Raw genomic sequence first — 22,227 nt, 5'->3', positions numbered from 1 at the left:
GGACGCGAATCGGCGACCTTCTTGCTACGATAATGAAAATGATCAAAAGTAAATAAGAACACATTGTGTAGAATACTGTGGTACAGTAGCTATATTAGAGTTTATGTTGGCTGCTTAGCTCATGCACAGGCACTGGACAAGCAACTGTCGTGACTCGGCTTGCCTGGTATGGGCCAGCAATGATCAGGCAGCGTTGTCAAAACATATAACCGAAATAACGATCCTTAGCTCGGTACTTCAGGTCCCCAAAAAGTTCTACGAGAAGGAAAAAATTCTCCAGTCATCAGAGTCTGATGTGAATAATGTTTATTCGAAACAGAGGCTACACGAACAAACATGAGCAAAATCTCGAGACTTGGCTGGCTAACAATGCATTACTTGTCCTTATATAGTTGCGATCATCGTCCAACTCCCTCCTACCGTGGAAAGCCCCAACCTGATTTCTTTGATACCCATCAGAGAGTCCGTAGTCAGCATTATTTCCTGCTTAACACAGCGTAATCTAAGACTCTGCAGCGACGCTGGATTCCTGCTTGCCCCCCCCCCCATGGTAGGCCTCTTATGATTTTCCGGACACCATCCTCACTGGGTCATTTCCAGGCCATGGTGTCCTTATCTGAACTCGCAGCGTGAGGGAGAGCACATGCGTGTCAGGCATGCTGTATCCCGGCCTGCCAGCAGGTCTCAGCCTTCAGTAGATTTCATTAGGTTGGGTATTTTCCACAGGTTTGTCCAGTATATTCATAAATGTGGTTCTGTTTACATATACTATTCAATCGCATTATTTATATGCTTAACTTTACACATCACATTTTAGTCTCATTTCCACATTTACTTAACTTTCCTAATCATATCTTTAGGTTTGCCTCGTATGTAAATATAAAAAACCGTTTTGTCTTTTGTTCAACTCTAAAAAAGCCCACAACACAACTTTAGAAGAAACCCTAAGGGTCTCGACGTGATGAAAACCAAAAGACAGTTATTTTATTGACTTATACAGACATATTTGTTCACAAAATTCAACTTCCACTATATAAATGGTGATTCTTGGACTTCGCCGCCTTATTTTTGCAGAGCAAATTGTTGGTCCTTCCATCCTTAAAGTCATGTACAATCAACTGAATTCATCAAATGATTAAAAAATGTAATGCCTATTAAGCTCTGACATTTTATGAGGTGACTGTAAAAGTTCTTCCATTTACAATTTTTGCACAGTTCTTTATGTGTGTGTGAACATGTACAATGTTTGCTTCTAACTGCCTCTCACTAAATTCACCTGGCAATTAAAAAAATAAATACATTTTTAAAAACTCCTATACCATATTAGGCCCTGTGTCAAGTGTAACTGCAAGTTTTCCTCATTTTGAGTTGTTGCTATTACTTAACAATTGTGGATGCAATTAAGGACTCTGCCTCCAGTCACTGTTGAATGGTAAAGGACCCAAGAAATAAGAAAAGATATTACTGAAAAAATTGCTATTTTTGTAATAATGAAGAGAAAAAAGAAAGAATGCCACAGTGTTGTTGCTAGTGGGAGTTATGTAAGGAGGACTTGTGTGATGTTAGTGGGTACTCCATTATTTATTATATGCTGTCGCCTTATAGAAGCTACACACACAGTCTCACACACACACATAACAATTAACCTGCCATCACGAGCTCAGTCGGCATAAGTATGTGGACAGTAATTATAATAATATTATGTGACAAAATATGTAACCCTAATTAAAACCTTTCAGAAATCAAAGGTGGGTAAAACAGAATCTCCAGGTAATCTACGAAGGATACAATTTGGGATTTCAATGGGCCATTTGTAAAAGGATAAGAAGAAACACTATGATATGAGGATAATGTAGCCACGGTGCTGAGATAAGCTCCGTGTGATATTCAAATAATGAGTAAGAACGTCTTGGAGAACTGGTTAGTGATCACATAACTGACAGCGAGCCCTGAGATAACACAATTAAACTAATAAAATAAAGAATAATTGGTGAAGACAACAGATACCAAGAATCTCTTAGCAAGTGGAGCGCTGAAATGTCAAAGCTATTCATTAAATGAACTGAGTAATACATAGAGAAAATGTGATAGTCTCCTAAAAGTGCAAAATTCCATTTGACTGAGGAGCGTAAAAAGCACCCTACTGTACATCATTTGCTCAAATTAGCATATTAAGTGGAAAAACTACTGATAAAGAAGCGGTCCAAAACAAACTGAATTCTTTGATACTGGAAAACACTTTTTAAAAAGTAATCACGGGTAATTTCTTAACAAGTGAACACTTCAGAATGTAATATTATTCTTACACTTTTTCTGGCTAGTTGGCAGTGATGGGGGGAAAAACACACCTTTAAATATTGTTGCTCAAGTAAAATATACGCTTCCGCACTTCTTGCTCTCTATTAATAAATCCCTGTGCTGTTCTGTCCTTTCAATTTATGGTCACATCATTTGACTATGACTAAGAATATTGAATGTGTCGCTGTGGTAAAGACTATAATAATAAACTGTTACCAAGATGTAATATGCACAAAAATAGATATGACTCCTACATTTACATATCTGTCGTTTAAGAGTTCCTAACTAAATGTGACTTAAGATCAAAAGAATGAAAACATGTATTGTGCTACTCACTGTTTGTATACATAGACAGTAAAAGAATATATTATTTTAAATCAGCTGGGTTTTCCTACCTTTTCCATGGCTGACTTCTACAGTCCACGTACAGTTCAGAGAGTTAGGATACAACTCGGGGTACCCAGGTGACAAGATGATCCCTCCAGGTCCCCTGATATCCCCCCCACATGATGCTGAATGGGAAGAGAAGATAATGAGTGATAACTGTTGCTGAAAGAGATGAAATTTGTAAATGAACCAATAAATCCTTCACCTGAAGACAGAGCAGCGATTTGGATGAATAATGCATTTGAGTCATATTACATCCTGTCCTGCTATTTTTATGAGTACCTGTAATTCTGCCAACACAATGTTTTTTCCTCTTCCTCTCTCCAAACCAGCCCTACTGCCTAACAGGACAATAAATTATTCATTAATTCAGCTATCTATCCATATTTTCCTCTCTCCTGGTATTTTAAACTGAAAGACATTGTCAGAAAACACGATGATCCATTAAATTTACTTACAATAGACAAGAAGTGACAAGCATACTCAGCGGATTAGAGGATCTGGATTTATTTTCACTGTGACCTCGAAGTAACTGTAAATTTCACGAAAATGCAAACAATTACCAAGTGACTACTTTGCAATCAGGTTATATATATGAACCTGCGGCTGCCCCCTGTGTAGAGTACTTAAAGATGAGTTGATAGGAAGCACAACACTCATGTCACCTCAGTATTATGACTCATGAATTGTTGACTGTTGACATAATTTGCTGCCAGAAAGCTTCTTATCTAATCAAAGGAAGTAAATGAGATAAATCTCTATCGTCACTGGCTGCTGGGGACTGGGAGGTTAACGCTAGATCCGCCTGAAGGTTATCTGGTGTAACTGGATACTGTTCAAACCAGTAAACGTTTTCTAAGGGTGTCACTGGGTTTCAACTAAAAGGTCATTTCAGATAAAGGGTAGTGCTTTGTAAATAGAACATTCATTGAAACTAGAAAAGATTTGTATTTTTTTTTTTCTCTTTCCTGGATGTGTTCTTTGGTCTGAATAACCTAAGGGTGGCAGTACAGCCAAATGCATGGGTGCCTTCCTCAAAATAGCTATTGTTGGCAAATATTAGAAGTGGAGCAGTTGTGCATGTACATATTTTCAAAGTAATGGATGTCAGATGATGTTTTAGAGGATCACTGGGATGCCTTGGGCTCCACAGCTGCACACACCCACCCCACTCTTATCCTCTCTCCTTCCACCCTTGGGCCCCTCCAGCAAGCACAACACATCAAGGCCTGAATCCTCACCCACCAACAAAATTATATCAAATATATTATTAATGAGCCAAAATTACATAAAGTCATTAAAAGTGGATGAGTATGCTTGGCGAATGATCTACTTTAGAGGCTCAATAGGCAGAGGGCCAAAGCATTTGGCACCAATCTGGCACACACCTAGGCAAGAAAGTACTTCAAGAAATAAAATGCATTTTTAGACCCACCACTGGGATGAAGCTGTATAATGTAGCGCTGGATCATATGCACGGCATGCTGCTTTCTGCCAACCCTTGCATGTATTTTATTTGTATCTTTGTTTCAGCTGAGTGATCCGTGACAAAAGGACATTGTTTACGGTTTGTGCACTGCGACAGTAATTGCCACGATTGTCCTTTAATGTGCTTCTAAACAGTACAAACTCAACTCAGGGACTGAGAGGTTATGTGAGATAAACTATAAGAAACATGCAGAACTTCGTGCTTTGAAGTGGAGCCTAATCTGTCTTCAGTACTACAAGATTCATAGCATTCAAGTAAGTTATTCACGCAAGCAATGGGTGTATTTACTCAATAAAAAGCACTTTCACGAGTGTCTGGTCAGTCAAACCGGCTGTAGGCTACACATACAGTCAATTATACTTGTGCGATTACCTCTTGCCAACAAGACCATGCAATGTTTTCTAGGCTAGAGAAATCTATTTAAAGTTTTTATTTAATTCAGAAACCTTTTGCCAGTTAGAAGAGCAGCATCCTAGAAGTATTTGTGACTAAAAGACTGACCATCGATACATAATGTGTTCTATCTGTATTTTCTCAAAAATAGCACCGGTTTCCGCCTTGTATCAAATTCAAGCAGTGTTTTAACTGATGACCAAACCATGTTTCACACATCCTTTCAATAACTCTTTGCAGTTATGCCAAAATACAAAACTGACATCAAGCATCATAGCCTTTTTAAGAATATAACAAACAAAATTGCAGTGTTGCGTTCTTCACCGCTGAGATTAAAGCCTGCATTGGGTTCTGTGTACATACCATCACAAGTGGGCAGTGCGTGGCTCCAAAAGTGGTTCTTCTCACAAACTAGTGGTTCCTCGTGGCTCAGCCTGTATCCTGGGTCACACTGGAAGGAAACCGTGGCGCCAATGGACAGGTCATGGCCTAACCGTAAACCATTCACTGGGATGCCAGGATCCATACAGGAGTATGTGTCCAATGTGACCACTAGAAGAAACAAAACCAAAAGGTTTATGGTCTATGCTTAAATTGGTTGTATTTACAAGAACAACTAAATTCTGTACCGTTACATTTGATTTTTAAATCATCCTTGATTTGCTTGAAGTTGTGTCGAGTTCGTGTGAACCTATGAACTGGCTGTCTGGTAATGTTAAATATGACTACAGTTGGTAAGTCGCACGTTTTGACTGCGTTGCGTGAACATGTGCAGTTTGCATTAAGTACAGCTTTACTGAGAAAGTAGCTGTATTTCCATTCTGACACACAGTTATTAGATACTGTTGAACTATTTATACAAAAGAGGAGGTCTGCTTATGCAAATAATATGACCTTTGTGCTGCAGAGGTATATTGAAGTCATACAGCTTTCATGAAACATGAAACAGCAATTCTATTTTTGCAAACCCTGAAATTTTTAGGTCGCATTCAAGTAAATTTTTAAAAAAATATGTGATGGTGGAATCTTTGATGTTGTTACAATCATCACAACAAAAGGTAGGTCTCAGGTCGCATACATAATATAGAAAGCAAATTTTCCAGAGTATGAGTCTTACTTTGACTTTTATTTTGACTTTTAACTTCAGAAAAGATTCCTGACTTAGGCAGAACTGAAAAAATATACCGCACGACAAACAAAAGACATTTCAAACAACGACAAAGGCTGCGTCACATTATGGCACAACACAGTAGAGACTTTGTAGATAAATGTACTATTACAGTGACTGCTGCAGTGCCTGACAGCTTCTTTCTGAATAACCTTGATAGAGTTGTCGGTTCCTTTGGTTTTTGAGAAGACAGGGTTTCATCTTCATGCTACCCCTTTTTTTGATAAATCAGCAAGTGACCCACTGAGAGAAGGTCAAACGTAGATGTTAGATAAGTGCTGTGGTGGAGTGCAGGGCAGTAGTTTCATGGGGAGAGAGGATTGAGGGTACAACCTTAGTGGAACTGTACAAATATACTTCTCCCTGTTCTATACAAGTGCTGGACTGCCACTTGTGCTTGTCATAAAATATTTTTTGTCTGCTAGTTTTGCTCCCACATTGAGCTGGTGTCATAGTGCTTGTTCTCTCCTAATTCTCAGTGATGCAAGCCGCAAAAAGATGCCCCCGTTTTTCCCTGTGATTTCCAGGACTGTCGCTTGGATATCTTCCAAATAGGGTTGCTTTTGATGCACTAAAAATATGCTGATTATAGGCACCGACTGGAAACAGTTGTGTTGTATTTGTCAGGTCATCGTTGGGCGGGTTTTTCTAAAGAAGCATTTTCAGAACCTATATTTTTAGCTCTTACTTTTGCCATTTCATTAAACACTTAAGCACTCATTTTATGGAGCTCCCAGGAAAATGTCTGTGGTCAGATTGTCTGTTTATTGTTCTATGTATCAGCCAATATATCCAGAGCATCTATATACACTAGGACATCACTGAAAAAGGTCAGTTAGATAAAAGTATGCTTGATCAGTCACAGATACCAGAGATGTCTTGTGCTACTTGAATAGCAGCCACACATATGTTATGAACCTAACTGATAACATGTATTAACAAAGCTGTAAGTACACTCAGCTATCACATTTTGTCCTTCTTTTACAACCTGGTTCCATTTCAGTTATTGTTGCTTCAAGTGACTGATTCAGTTGAAGGACTTAAACATATCCTGTTTATTATGTTCATTATGTCCAATATCAGTGGCTCTGAGCTCAACATTAAGTGGATGTAAAAGTACAGCATACACATGTGGAATTGTACCCACTAAAGAGTCAAACAGCACCAGACACATACACATTGAGGAAGTGAAACAAATATTATATGACCTGAAAACCATAAAATAAAAAATACAACATGACTATAATGACTTCTATTCCTATAAATGTGTACTTTTACCTACATGTAATGACATTTTTGACAAAATGACACAGTATAACACAGTCATACAAGTGGGTGTATTGTCACTGACAATAATAACCCATATAACAATCCAGGATAACTGATTATTCCTGTGTGATAACATGGAGCTTCCTTTTGTACTTCTAAGCCTCTGTAAAAATCCTGTCTTGCTTTACTCCAGTGAAACTTGATATTTTTAGTAAGGAAAGAAATGTGGAGTTTTGATTCCACATGTTCAAGAAGTAGAGCATTCATTGATCGCTGCGGATACTCTCCTACTACCCAGGAATTGATCCATCAATGAAGGCCTGTACAATATGTTGTTCTGTACTGTGCATTAAAGGTGTGGTTACATATATTCTGTAGCTGTTTTGTTTTATTATTATTTATTTTTTGCAATCGAATAGGTTCTTACATACAAAGGGAATTATAGTGTTTTGCGCTTTAGTTTATTCACAGCATAATTTACCCTTATCTTGTCCAACCAATTTTACAAATGAAGTAGGTTAGGTTTCCCCAAAGTATTTCAGCAATAAGATATGTCCTAAATGGCAATGGAAGAAGCTAATATGATCTTACTGTTATTGCTTTTCAATAGCCTCATCAACAAAAGAGAAATGCACTTGAGAGTGAAACATAATAAAACAAAGGCACTTGTGGCCTGCTTTCAGTCAATAATACAGACATAATAACAAACTCCGTCTTATGAATCAAATTGAAATGACAAGGGCAATGGTGCTAGTGCAAGCAATTGTGAAAATACATCATACTATGTCCAGAATATTTTTCTATTAGCTTTTTCAAAGGCTACCCCTCCATGCATAATAATGAAGATGGGGGAGGGGGGAGCTTACGATAAAAAGCTCCCCTCAAATTATGTACCTTTAAGGGCTAATACCTGTCCTTTTGAGTCTGTGCTCTTGAAGTCAGCCTTTCTTTACAAGCTTTAGAAATCCTTAAACTTTGGGATACTGTTGCATTTGACAAAAGGCAATAAAATGCAAGAAAACAGTTGGAAAGCCTTACAGTAAACAGGTCTCTCTCCCCGTAGACATATTGGCATCTGGAATCACAGCTCCAGACATGCGTGTCTGATCAAGTCCTTTGTTGACACAAATCCAACATCTCTACTGAACTTTCTCTTATTTACTTTCATCATTTGTTCATATTTAGAGCTTCTAGCACAAGCCAGTTGGAGAACATGCATTGACTGCTACAGAGCTCTTATCCGAGAGCTTTGAGTCACCAAATGATTTTTTAACTTGTTTACTCAGTAGAAAGGCGACATTAACATGATTGCAGATGGTTGTTTTTTCACACAGATATTGTGCATAGTAGTGTTAGCTTCTGAGATTAAAACACCCACAGAGGGAATAATAAAATTGCTTCTCTCACAGCAAAACATGTTTGGATGAACATAATACCACTGACAAACATGTGACATACAAACACTGTGAGCTCCAATGCAGGGCTCTGATTAACCCCACACATTTCAACATTAATAGCCTTTGCATGAATGATTGCATAATATGCACTATATATCAGGCTAAATGAAGTTATCAGCCTTACAAAGTGGAAACATCTTAAACAAAGGACTATTAACTAGATAAATAGTTTGAATACAGCAGAGTAAACTTCTATCGTGTTACTTCTGTACAGTCAACAACCATCATAATGATGAATAAAGAGATTAAAGGGACACTGCAGACAAAACTCATGCAATTCACTTACGCAACTAGCATAAACACAACTATAAACCGCAATTTCACAAATCATACAACTATTTTCAATAAGCTACCTTGAGTAATATGTACAGCTTACGGTTAACTTTTATTTCATTCAAGAGCCATTCCTTAGGCTCTTACACAGTCCTTGCTAAAAGTTTTTTCTTTTAACCACAACGACTAGTTTGCCTTAAACATTTCTGAATTGTGAAGAATTTCCACCAGTCACCAGAAAACATAAGATTCACAGCAGCAGCGTTGACCTTGGTTTGCCTCCCTTCCCAAAATAAGCGGTGTTTGATATAATGCAGTCTCACTCTTAAATTTTCATTCCCACATCTAAACTGAATAAATTTAGTTTCAGCATGAGAACCAAAGCCCATTAAGACGAGTTGTTATGATAATACTCGTGCTGTTGTTATGTAATCCATCTAAAACACATCCTCAACACAGTTTGGTCTTGACACAGAGAAATGCCATGAAAGTGCTACAAGAAAAGCTGATCAGCTGAATTTAACAGATCCTCCAACCACAGCATACTTGAGCTTGTTTTTGTCTGTGTTATTAGAAATATCTGTGAAAAACTGTAATTTAAAAATCAAGTTTAGTTAAATTTTTATTAAATAATGTTTTTAAATGTTTATGTATCTGATAAACAGAAAACAAAAGTCATCTAAATTCATGTTCTGCATTGTTTCAAGGCAGCACTCTCACCTTCGTAGAAGATCTTGAAACCACTATTTGATCGACTGTTGTCAGTGGTAAACAGCAGATACAGGAAGTTACTGCTACTAAACAGGAACTGAGGGACCTGGGTTCCATTAAATGAGCCAACTAGAGGCGAAAGCAGATTTGGACCATCATGTACTTCCAGAAAGTCATAACTGAGCTCAGTTTGAAACCTTTAAAGTGAAAAGAGAAGAGAGACAGAGTTGCAGGATCAACAATAATGTGTATTCAGAACAATACTTCTGGTTTGATAGAGAAAACATTCTAATTTTGTGAAGACAGATGAGAAGAAATATCCTGCTCAGCAAACATTCCAGTTATGGCTGTAGTATAAGATCAATACGTTTCTCGGAAATGTGACATGGTATGGATCTGTGGCCAGCCTCCGGTCTGTACATCATTACACAACGGATATTACAACATACAGCTTCGATAGAAGTATGAATGTTATTGAGAAAATACCTTCGGGCATCTTCTGACTGAAATCAGGACTTTCTTTATTCTCATAATACAAAAAGAGACACATATTACCTCAAGTATAATGCAGCCATAAATTGCAGAAAGTAGACATAAGACTCCCTGAAGTCCTTTTAAATAAAGGAAGGAAGTTGGCTTCACTTTACAAAGAAATCATAGGAAAAATAGCTCTTTGTTTTCAAAGGAGTGATGGAAAGGATGGCTGAAAAAGCGGTATTCACAAAATCTGAATATTTTATGGCTTTTAATGTTACCAGTGATCTTAAAGTGAGGCTTCCTTTCATTTATATTGAGGTACTCTGAGAAAGTAAGTGAAGCCAGTAGGCAAAATAAATATTTACTCAAGGTAGTATGTGCATTAAGTGTATGTGTGCGCATATACATATATTTTTGAAAGTTTGGTGTCTGGGTGTGTTTAAGTATACTGGGACTCACACACAGTAGCAATATGTGGATATACTACAAGAGTGATTGTGGGCTATTTCAGTTTTCGTCCGTCTTTGTGAGAGTGTGTGTCTTTGTTTCCACGGCTGAGTTGTTGCAGTGCTGTCATACAGACCTGTCAAAGCTAATCTTGATGGAGCGTCCCGGCTCGGCCTCAATGACCCACTCACAACTCAGGGAGTCTTTGTAGTAGCCAGGCCACCCGGGGGAGAGGATGACACCAGACGGCCCTGAGTAGTGCCCCCCACAAGGAGCTGGAGGAGCAGAGTGGTAGAAATTTTATGAGGAATGGGGAAGATAAAGATGTGGGGAGAGGAGAGAAAAGAGGGGACAAAAAGAGGAGAGGAGAGGAAGAACAAAGATACAGAATAAAAGTTGTTGCTGTAAAGATGATACCACTCCATATTCTGTTTGTACCCACATGAAAAATACAGAAAAAAATGTTCATATAGGATGAGTCACCAAAGAACTGGAGTTACACAAATACCTGAAAATAAAAGTAGCCTGGTTTGGGTGGACTGAGCTGCGAGTTCCACATAACCCACTCACTTTTTTATCCAAATTCCCTCTGTTCTTTCTTTCTCATCCAAACTCAACAGATGACTTATCTGTCCAACATCCACACAATCATTTTTGTTTTGCATTTCAGTACCTTCACATTTGGGGATGAGTCCGCTCCACATCACCTTGCCTTCCTCCAGATGGCATGTGATGGTGTCAGCCCCTTGTGTCTTGATGAAGCCCTCCTCACAAACCACAGAGATTGAGCTCCCCAGCTGGAAACTGTCCCCAAAGCGCCTAGCATTCAATGGTATGCCAGGGTCAGGGCACTCATTACGTCCAAAAGCTTGTAATGAGAAGAAAGAGAACAAGATCTGGTGACAAACGCTCTTGTGTGAATGAGAAATGGGGTCTTTGAGTAGTAGGGAGATAAGGGAAATGGATGTGGCTGTCCGTAAGAGAGAAAAAAAACCCTACAGAGGTCTGCTCTGTACACCTGAGGTTGACAATAGCCTCTGTCTTTTGAGCTTGTTAGGCTTTCCCGAGAAAAAAGAATTACAATGGCATTGTAATAGGCAACAAGGCCTGAGAGTGAAGCACTATTTTCACTGTTCTAAATTGTGCTTTTTGTTTGCTAAGGCACGCTTAGCTCTACTTTGGCTGCAGCTTTGCTGCCTTTTGCCGTAACGCTAAAATATGTGTGTCAAAACAAATTTGTTCAGATTTGCATGCCTATTATAACTCAACTGTAATTTAGTAATGTTATATTCACAATAATTTTAACCTCTGATGTTTGATTTTTAATTTACTGTAAAGTGTCTTTAAATGTTTTCAAAAGTGGCAATAAATAAATGTGGTAATATTATAAAACAATCACTTTAAAAAGAACAAAAAGGATAAGAATTTGCTTTCACTAAGAAAAAGAACATTCACATGAATTAGATATGCTGTTTTAATTCATTTCCTTCTTTATTACTAATAAAATATAAAATATAATTTGCACTTCTTTTTATATTTGGTTAATTGTCTCCAACAATTGTGCACATTTAGAGCTCAGAGAGTCAGTCTTAATATTTGCCAAGAGATAATCATCACACTAATCCCAACCATGAAAGGAACAAAGGTGGATGTCTTTATTTGACTACAGATGCTTTAGCATGATATCATTGTTTGATCAAACAGTCACTTACTGCTATAAGTAATGTTGAAGCCTCGCCCAGACATGGAGTGATCAGCCTGAAACTCTAGCTGCAGAACGTTGCTGTTGGATGTCAGGTGGGAAGGAACTTCGGCTCCTGAGAAGCGTCCGAGCATTGTGGCTCCAGACTGATCCCCGTCTTTGATAGTTAGAAAGTCGTAGGGAGGCTCCAGGTCAAAGTCATTGAAGGCCAGATGGATCCTGGAGCCAGGCTCAGAGATAATCAGCCACACACAGTTGAGGTTGTTCCCATAGCCTTCTGGGTAGTCGGGAGACAACACGGTCCCCATAGGAGCAGTGAAGTTGGAGAAACAGGGGACTATGTGATAGCGGGGGCAAAATATATTAGTAATGATTAAAGAAACTTAAAGACAATTTGTTCAACAAAGCATCTCACTGGTCACATAACAGTCTACATTGTAGATTCTGCCATAACAGGATCAAGCACAACGATCTGTACAGAACAATGTCAGAACTGTATAAGTAGTTCAGCAATCAGGAGACAGCGCTGCTCCCATGAGCGTTGAGTATCTGGAGATATTGTAAGTGGAATGGTGCAGAGGAGCTGGTGTACAAAAATACAGACATATGGCAATATAGGTGCACAGGAATACTGCACATTGTCCCAACGGACACAGTTAGCTTGGAGAAAAGACGTCAAGATTCTTGCTATGGATATGGGTTACGTATATTGAAACGAAAAGAAAGAATTTAGGTTGTCTTGATGAAGGACAGTGTACAGTATAATCCAGGCTCCTTTCTCCAGAGTATTTCTACAGTATAACAATGTGCACCCTACTTTCTGCTTTTTCAAATCAACCCTAAACAGCAAAGCAACCATATGCTATCAGTTTCCCTTTTATGTTATAAATATTGCTCTCTGTTGGCATGTTCAAATAATGCTGTCATTAATCCTCCAATAGCCTAGTGTCACTGTGAACTTTCCAAGTCCATAAATACTTTGTTTTATTGGCTGTAATGAAAAAAAATAATGTATGGGACTCACATATGCAGATGGGGATATTAGCTGACCACTGATTGTTGTTCTGGCAGGTTATCATCCTCTCCCCAATGAGCTCAAATCCAAACTGGCATTCAAAGCGCAGAACATCTCCATTTAAAAAACCGCTGCCCTCTTGGTAGCCATACAGAGGTGTACCAGGGTCACCACAACTCTCTTTGTCAATTTCTGTGGGAGGAGAGGAGGAAGGATGGATGGAAATAGGAGAGAGATAAAAGGAGGAAAAGCAGAGAATTAAGTCAAGCCAAATTGTTTGAGTTATTTTCTTCCCTTAACATTATCAGTAAAGGTCCAGTTAGAGAGTCTGAGAGTTGGGTTGAGTAACTTTTGTAGGAGATAAAGAAGAAGGTGAGAGACAAGCACACAGACAAAATGACAGAAAGGCAGGCGGGAGAATAGACTTGTTGTTGTCGTCCTGAAAGGCAGACACAGAATGACATGAATACAGACAGACTTTGTGCTGATATAATCTCTCACTGTCTACCTTTATAGTTGATCTTGAAGCCAATTGAGCCCACACTCTCATCAGACTGGAGATGAAGCCACATCTGATGGGACATGCTGACAATCAGGTCTGGGACAAAGCTGCCAGTCAGCCTGCAGATACACAAAAAAAATAAATAAAAAAATAAAAACACTTTGGTATCTAAATGCCCTTTTCAAACACAATCTCATCATAAGATATATCAAAAAATGTCTTGTAGATTTGGCAACAGACGTCGACGCATACTCAAAACTATTGCATAAGCATTTTTTAAAAATTGATTAAAAATAGATTTCAACAAAGCAAGCTGCACTTAAAGTGATGCAGCAATAAATTGTGCTTTTTGTTTTTATTTTTTCAAATACTCCTTCATAACAGAGTCTAATAATCTACAAACAGGCTCTGAAACATCAGATCAGATTTGAATACAAATTATGGTATAATACACCTACTGAAGCATTGTATGCAGCACTTACACTTGGATTATTGTTTTAGAGTCGCCTACTTCCCCTCCGTCTCCGATGGTCAGCGAATCATACCCAATTTCTAGGTCGAACTCTTCAAAGTTGATCTGAATAACCTGTTGTCAAATACAATGAAAGTGACAGTCTGTTCTTTGCTAAGATTTAACAAGTCAAGTCAATCCTTACAACTATGAACTGTATTTGCAAACATTCTTCTTAAAACATTTATATCTGGAAACGTTCAGTGCAGATAGTTTGTATACATATTATATAATACTGCAAAACCTTGACCATACTATGTAAACTATCCTGACATGATGCACTATATCAATAAAAGTGAATTTAACTGAAGATGGTAAACGATTTTTCTGACCCTGGCAGTCATTCTGTTAACACCCAATTGTACCAAACCAGTTCAAACAGGCAGTACTACCTTGAGATACTGCTACCCCGAGAGACAATCTTATTCACAATGTTCATTTAAATAAGCCAAACCAATTCAATCAAATGAGCAGTTATTCCAAATTATTCTGAACTTTATTGCCAAATAACTCACCATCTCATTTGTATGAAATTTATAACACGGCTGCTCAATTCCATAACTTGCCTTCTGAGAAAATGTTTCTAAACTGTAAAAGGCAAACCCACAGACAAATGGTACGTAAAACCATACACGTTTGTACAAGCAGACGGCGACACATTTGCTCAAGTAATGTTGCAAAATATTTCTATCTCATAATTTAGATAGCTGTATAATATAGCCTATATTCTGGTACTTTTATGAATTATGCAGCAACTAACCCTAAAATTCAAATGAACAATGACATAATGAAAAAATGAAAAGCAAACAAAGCTCAATTCACATCAAATATTTGACTGTTTACAGAATTGGGCTTTGACAAGGAGCGCCTCTCCATCTACACAAACAAAGGACGCCACAAACATTCTTCAAAGCAATATAGGAACTGACAGCAGCATCAAATCACTTTGCTTTAGAGCACAAATCAAATTCTAGGATCCAATCATAGCAAGCCAAATTTAGGAGTTCAAAATTATTAATTGCCTGTCCACATTTACCCTTGAGAAATCTTCTTTGGCAGTCACTGGTATTTTTTTTTTTTTGCCCTTAACAAATCTACATAAAAAACATCACATTAAAAATGATGACATGTTTAATGATCAAACTGGCAACAGCTGCTTACACCAATAATAATCATGTACAACTGAGTCCACTGCAGAGACATTCCACAATAACGCCACATTATCTCAGCCTGCACTTTGTCTACGCGGATTAGTGATGAAAGGAAGGATGTTGTAGTGACACTTGTGTCACATCTGCTGATGACAAACATATGATGGCTGCTCGCTCATCCTTAGCCTCCTTTTTTGTGGCCATGGGGAGAACAATGCCTGCACAATATCCATGTATAACAGCCTCATTACAACGCACACATAAGCATAATTACCATAATAACACTAATGGATCAAGTTTCAGTGCCAAGTCAGTGGCTTGTTTGCCTAGGAGAGTGCACAGCGGCACAAAGCTATGGCATTTGCCAGTCCCAGTGACTTCTGAATGAGTGTTAGTTGGTTAGTTATCGTTTATTAGCAGGATAGCGCTTTGGTAAGCCCCAATGTGTATGACTCAGTGGACAGAATACCAATAGAGAGACAAATGACCATTAGGAAAACAGCTTTGACCTCTCCACTTTGGGGAAAAGCTGGCCTCATTCAGTCATTATTTCCCACCATTTCTGTTACCCCAGATGACTGGAGCAAATTGCTCAATTGGAAACTGCCAAGGTCAATCTGGTAGTTTAGTGAGAGCTAAAATGCAATTCACTGCAACTGCGTACATTAATAAGGGACAGTAACAATGAACTTAAGTCAAAACATATGCATTTTCTATGTAACCTTTTCCCACCTCGGGAAACCCTCGGAAAATAAATCAATACATTAATGTGTATCCAGGAAGGGAATGCTCAGGTAAAACGGTTAGAGTTTCCTTGCTGGGGGAACAGGGGAAAAAAAAGCCAATTTGTCTTTATTATATTACTAATGAGGGACTGTGAGACTTGTTTGTGAATAACACATGTGAGACATACAGCATGTTACTTACAATCTTATGTAAAGTTGCTCTGGGATTTCTTTAATAAATGAATCGAGAAAATAACAGCTACAGTTTAATCTTTAAAAAATACCATGTGCAGTGCAAAGAAACTATTAAAAAAGGTAAATTTTAAAAGTGCTAGGCAAGTATTTATCACCTTAATGGGATTGCAGGTAATAATGGCACTACACAAGACTTTTCCTTTTATTACTTTCACCAACTGTAACAGTAATCATGAGCTTCATTAGGCCTCTAATCTGTATCTTAAGAACTGTCATTTTTATTTTGGAAATACCTCCTTATTAACGTTGCAGTGCAGATGTGAATAGGTCACACAAAAATGTAATAGTACACTGCCAAGATGACTACAACTGTGTGTTTTGTGAATTGTACCTGTATTTAATAGTGCAATTCAGACAAGTGATAATGAGAAAAACGAGTCGAGATCAAAAGGTCTGTTATTCCTGGATCCTCACGTCAATAGTAGTGGTGGGTTTTCATTTCACAGTCCAACAGTAAGAACACTACCAAGAAAATGCTGAAGAAACCTTTTCTTCTACCTTGTTTGGATCGCTGGCAGTGATGATCCACACACACTGGGAGTTACTCTCATATTGGATGGGGAAGTTAGGGGATGTAAAAGTCCCTGAGGGTCCCTGTAGATTCGACCCACACGTTTTCACTGCAACAGTATAAGAGAAGCATGAAAACACAGAGGACAGACGATGTGCAAACGTTTAAGGCACTTTAAGTGTTTAGATTCTTAATCGCACAATGTCATCAGGGAAGTGTCGGATCAAATACATTCTGCAGCATGACAACAACCTCGACTATACAACCAGAGTCAGAAAGAACTATCAATAAAAAGGAGTCCTGCAACAGATGGTATGGTCCACAGAGGCCTGATCTCAACATCATGGAGTCAGTCTGGGATTAAATGAAGAGATGCTTAAATCTTCCAGTTCATAAAGTTCTCCAAGATGCCAAGAACAAGCTACCTGCCAAGTACCTTAAAAAAATCTGTGTGAAGTGCACCAGGAGAATTGTTTTAAAGGTACAAGGGTTCAAAGCAAAGATTGATTTGATCTAGGCATTTTTGTGTTTACTTCACTATGTGTGTATCCAAATAAAGTGATAGAATTGAAAGCAAAGTGAAAAAAATACTATTAAAATGAAAGCAAAGTGAAAAAAATACTATTAAAATGAAAGCAAAGTGAAAAAAATACTATTAAAATGAAGAGTACTCTTGGAAATATCTTTGAAAGCATCCTTACATTTAATGCTTAAAATATTCGCACAGTCCTGTAAATATTTAGCCAAAAGACGGATTAAAAATATATATGATTATTTATATCTTTAACTTTGTCCATCCATCTATATAAATAGATAGAGATATATAGCTTAACTGTGGACACAGATAAAACATCACTACAAAGCCTAAGAATCTATTTAAAATCCAAATAAATATTGATGGAAAAGGTGCTCAGAAGGCAAAGTAATAACTCCTGAATTGTAATATGACTGAAAGGTAATATATTGTTTGCACAAGTAGAGGGAAGGTCTATTAGCTGCATTTCCATTAATCAAATTCTAAAAGGTGCTCCAGGTATTATGAAACACAGAAAAACAGGCCGAGCATTTTGGAATGGAAAAGTAGAGTGCTGCAGCAGAGGCTTTCATACATAATTAACAGAAATGAACTTTCCTCTATCTGCATAGAGCCTATATCCAGAGGCACTGCCTTAATCAAACTGTTTTATTAGCTCTTCAGAAGCCTCGCTCACCCTTGCAGACGGGTCTGTGGTCGCTCCAAGCAGCGAAGACTTCGGCTACGCGCTGGCAGGTAATCGTTTTGGAACCCTGTAGCACATGGTCTTCATCGCAGGTAAATTGAGCAGTTGCTCCGATGCTGAGAAGATAACAAACACCATTAACGCCTGAAAAAGCAATCAATTCTTCAAAAATGGCTCCCGATGCTATATCAAAATCATTATTTATTACACGGCATTCGTGGATACAGAAGTTTGAATGCAGTGGTGTCAGGGCTTCTGAGTGGACTTAACCGTGGCAGCACCCAAAGGGCTCAATTTTAGAGCTACAAAGGGTTTCTGAAGCTGCGCCACTACACTGTATTCTATTATGTATAATAGATTAGAGAGAGAGAAAAAAAACAATCAAAGTCTGCTACAAGTCAAAGCAAATATCCTAAAAGCTGATGTTTGTGTTTTCCTGAAAGACACAACATGGTAGGTGTGCTCGATGGGTTTTCTTTAGAAAAACAGAGATAGGCCACAACATACTAATACTTCAAGAAGACCGTAAAAACTTTGTGGTAAACAAATCAAACATCTAATACGTGAGAGCAATATAAGTAAGTTTCAAAACTGCTGCAGTTCTCCATAAACAGGTTGAAACTGGATCGTATGCACCTGTTGACCTACAGAATGTGACACTGATACATATGCAGTAATAGGACACTTGTCATAATACTTAAATTGGCAGTAGAGCACATTTCCCTACGTCTCAACTGTTCTCTACACAAATCCGAGCTCCTTCACCAACTCACCTGAAGTCAGAGCCTGTCCGTTTGCCGTTCTCTGGCTCCCCTGGGTCAGGGCAGTAATTAGACACCTGTTTGATTCCTCCTTCATTCACTAAACAGAAAGAGAAGGATCAAGGACTGTGAGAAAGACACTTCAATTGTCAAAGCTCTGTATTTTCAGAAGACATCAACTGCTGTGAGAAGCACCAGAACAGTAGATAACCGTCTGTTCAATAGTTATGTTTGGTAACACAATTTGGTTCCAAGAATCACAGACATTCGACAGCTGGACCTCATCTCTAAATGTCAGAGACTTTCAACTGCCAGTTATTTGGCAGCACTGTTGTGAATTCACATTTGTGTTTTGTGATTTCAGAGCGAGTGCCGAGGGTAAATGCAACTCCCTTACCTGAGCTAAACAAAACAGAAGAAAACCTATCCGGGCCCAATAGGGACTAAGAGGATTAAATAACCTTCAACTATCAATTGTAGGGACAATAATAATCACTCAGTCAGACTCTCTATTCAACGATAATTTATGTACACTAGGTAAAGCCCTGGAGATATGGTTTATATTGAGAATATCCTTCTCTATGGTAGGAATGTAGAGAGGTGGCTTAGAAGAAGGAAAATAGCTTGTTTTTAGCTGTTCCAACTTTTAACAAGTTTATCCTTCTCATGGCATGATCTGTACATCAAAGACTGCATGCACTGCAAATTAAATTTATGAAATATAAAGAACTATCGTGAAGGGTTACTGCAGCATTTGCCATAAGACATCTCCCCAAACACAGAGACCCTTTTGTTTTAACGTGAGAGTCCTATCAGCATTTGTTTTCTCCTTTTAGAAAGTTCATCAGCTTCAAACTTAATTGTTGTGGGTTATAATGCAGTTAGAGGTTGAATTATATGCAGTAAAGCCACAAGGCATACAAAGCATCTTCCCATAGTCTTTTAAATGCTATACAGTATTGTTTCATGGAAAAGATTACAGCCCTCTGCATTATTCATGTCTCCACGCAGTGCCGAATCCATGACACATGAGGTAATAAAGATTACAACCTGTTATCATCAAAGTGTTTAGCACACTGTTGAGTTAAAAGGAATTGTGTTCCAGATTTATGTTAATGACAGAGCTCAGCAAGCAATTAAAATGCATTCACTTCAGTCTGAAGTGAACACAAATCATTCGACAAGTGAGTGGTCACTCAACCTTGACTACTGCTGTGTGTGTAGATCACACAGTGCATGAACTCAAGTCAGTCTAACGTACAGCTTTAACAGTATAGAACAAGACAGACGGAGTTTAGTCTGACTGAAGCTGATCAAATTTAGCATTTTGCTGCAAAATACATAACTGGAATGGATCTAGCTAAGTTCATTTCTGTCAGGACAAGGCGTCCGCAACAGCAGGGGAAATAGGTCATCAGAAAGAAAAAGAGACTGCACTTCTGCAAAATCTAGTACTGTAGCTTAATTCCTTCACCAAATGATGCAGCAAAAAAAGAGACAGAAAGAAACAAAGACCCAGAACGCAAGCCCTACATAAACAAAAATCCAAACAATGAAAACAGTTGCATAAGAAAAATAAAAGACTTACTCAAAGACAGTTTGTTAGTGTTGTCCTTTCCTGGTAATAATTTTACCCCTCTGGATTTAAGCTCTCCAGAGCTTTTCACTGGTCGAGAGCAATAGAAAGAGTTCATTAGATAAAAGAAGTTACAGTATTAGATGTGAGAAGATACAGTACAAGTGTTTCTTTCTCTGGATACTTGGTCCTAAGAAGAACATCAAACTGTAATTGCTACTGCTGTGCATCCTTTTTCAGAAGAAATGAGCCCAATGGCTTTGCTCCATTCCTAACGGCTGCCTTAGCAATTCTATAAAACCCAAATTAGATTTTTTTATGTTTGTCTGTATATCTCAGAGATTTTGAACAATGGATGGAAATTGATTGGTCAGAGCAGATTTAGTGGTTCTAGCTTGTAGGGGAAATACAACGCAGAATCAAAGAGCAGCCCAAGGACTGCAATGCTATTTATCTCAAGAAAGTCTAATTAAACACAGCAGGGGCCAGATTGCAAACAAAAGCCAGGTGATGCAAGTGGCTGTCATCATCAACAGCACGGCCAAAAGCAATGAATGGTGGATCAAGCAAAAACAAGGCTACACGAATTTAAAAACATTGGAACGCTGCCTCTCCTCTGAACTGCACTGTAGGTCAACTGGTTATTTCAAGCTGTTACACACGCAATTAGGATGTGAATCTATTTAGTGGCCAGATAAGGATTGTTATATGCTAAAAAGCATACTGCCTAATAAAACCCCTAAGTACTTGTCTTTGTTTAAAAATATCTGCCATCAACATATGCAAATGCATGTAAAAATAGCTTGAGCAGTGCACAGCAATACACAGCAACAGATGAGAAATGGGATTTTTCATGCATTTGATTTTATGTCTCAATTTATGGTGAGTGGTCACACATGCATGTACTAAAACATTTTATGGAGCTGTTTAAGGTGAAGTTGCATATTTCATGTCTTGGCTTGGAGCTAGGCTTTTTTAGACCTGGTTTATGCAGCAAACAGCATACGCACCGACTTTAAAGTCAAGCCAGAGAACAATGTCAGGGTAATGGATTATTGAGCTTACAGAGCGGAGATTTTCTAAGGAAAGTAAGTATATACAGTATTTATCTCTCAAATATTTGATTAGCAAGGTCCTTTGAAGTCAATGGTTTGAAGCAGAAAAAGCCTTCATGCCCTCTGCAGAGGGTATTAATCAAAGTGTTTAATATTCAGTTAACAAAGATCAAAAACATGTTTTGTAATTACAGTGTGTTTTTACTACGATGACCCTTTTTTGTTCAAGTAGTGGGCCCTCTATTAACGATGTGCAAATGACGGAGTCGTGCCTTACCTTGATATTGAGCCCTGAAGCCTTTGTGGCGGTGGTTGCTCTCTGTCACAAAATGCAGCCGTAGCCAGTTTTTGTTGCTGATGATGGGTGCTGGAATATTCATTCCAGTTAGCCTGAGTGTGAAGAGTCAAATAAAAGAAAACACATGTCAACTGTTTCAAATATATTTCATCTCCATAGCTTTTTGGTCAACGGCACCCATGTGCTACCAATACCAGCGCTCTGACTACATCTGTCTCAGTGTCTGGTTTTTGATCTGAGGTTTTGCTCAGTGCGTCACCGCAGTATCATGGACACTCTATAATCGCAGAGACTTAAAGCTGCCAGGGGCCTTCTCATTTGTCTGGCTAACCAGCTCTGTTTGTTTTTTGTTTTTTTTCTATTGCCTTGAAATCCCTACACCGAGCCCTGTCATACCACAGTCAATAGTGCACAATGCCATTGTAGCTATTAAACAGAGGCTTGGGACAGGCTGAAAAAGAGCATGGTGCAGTTGAGCCCTGTGTTCCCAAATTGGCTCAGTGTACCAAGAAACAATGTGTTTACTTGCTGTGTGTGTGTGTGTGTGTGTGTGTGTGTGTGTGTGTGTGTGTGTGT

General features: G+C 38.4%; 1 protein-coding gene across 1 annotated transcript in view; it reads right to left on the bottom strand.

The window, feature by feature from the left end:
• Positions 1-22,227, bottom strand: part of LOC103353833 (CUB and sushi domain-containing protein 3) — a 218,033-nt gene that overhangs the window by 131,539 nt on the left and 64,267 nt on the right. Inside the window, exons 6-19 of the mRNA XM_008276992.1 lie at positions 21,631-21,743; positions 20,311-20,388; positions 18,735-18,822; positions 17,953-18,077; positions 16,729-16,850; positions 14,071-14,174; positions 13,595-13,707; positions 13,096-13,278; positions 12,082-12,408; positions 11,043-11,237; positions 10,506-10,644; positions 9,455-9,642; positions 4,931-5,119; positions 2,694-2,810 (exon numbers count right to left, since the gene is read on the bottom strand). Of these exons, the coding sequence (XP_008275214.1) occupies positions 2,694-2,810; positions 4,931-5,119; positions 9,455-9,642; positions 10,506-10,644; positions 11,043-11,237; positions 12,082-12,408; positions 13,096-13,278; positions 13,595-13,707; positions 14,071-14,174; positions 16,729-16,850; positions 17,953-18,077; positions 18,735-18,822; positions 20,311-20,388; positions 21,631-21,743 (2,081 nt within the window). The remainder of the gene's footprint in view (positions 1-2,693; positions 2,811-4,930; positions 5,120-9,454; positions 9,643-10,505; positions 10,645-11,042; positions 11,238-12,081; positions 12,409-13,095; positions 13,279-13,594; positions 13,708-14,070; positions 14,175-16,728; positions 16,851-17,952; positions 18,078-18,734; positions 18,823-20,310; positions 20,389-21,630; positions 21,744-22,227) is intronic.

Source organism: Stegastes partitus, unplaced genomic scaffold (genome assembly GCF_000690725.1).
Source record: "Stegastes partitus isolate 25-593 unplaced genomic scaffold, Stegastes_partitus-1.0.2 Scaffold85, whole genome shotgun sequence".
Classification (NCBI taxonomy): domain Eukaryota; kingdom Metazoa; phylum Chordata; class Actinopteri; family Pomacentridae; genus Stegastes; species Stegastes partitus.
Note: the sequence above shows the minus strand (reverse complement) of the source record. Positions and strands in the feature narration are given on the sequence as shown.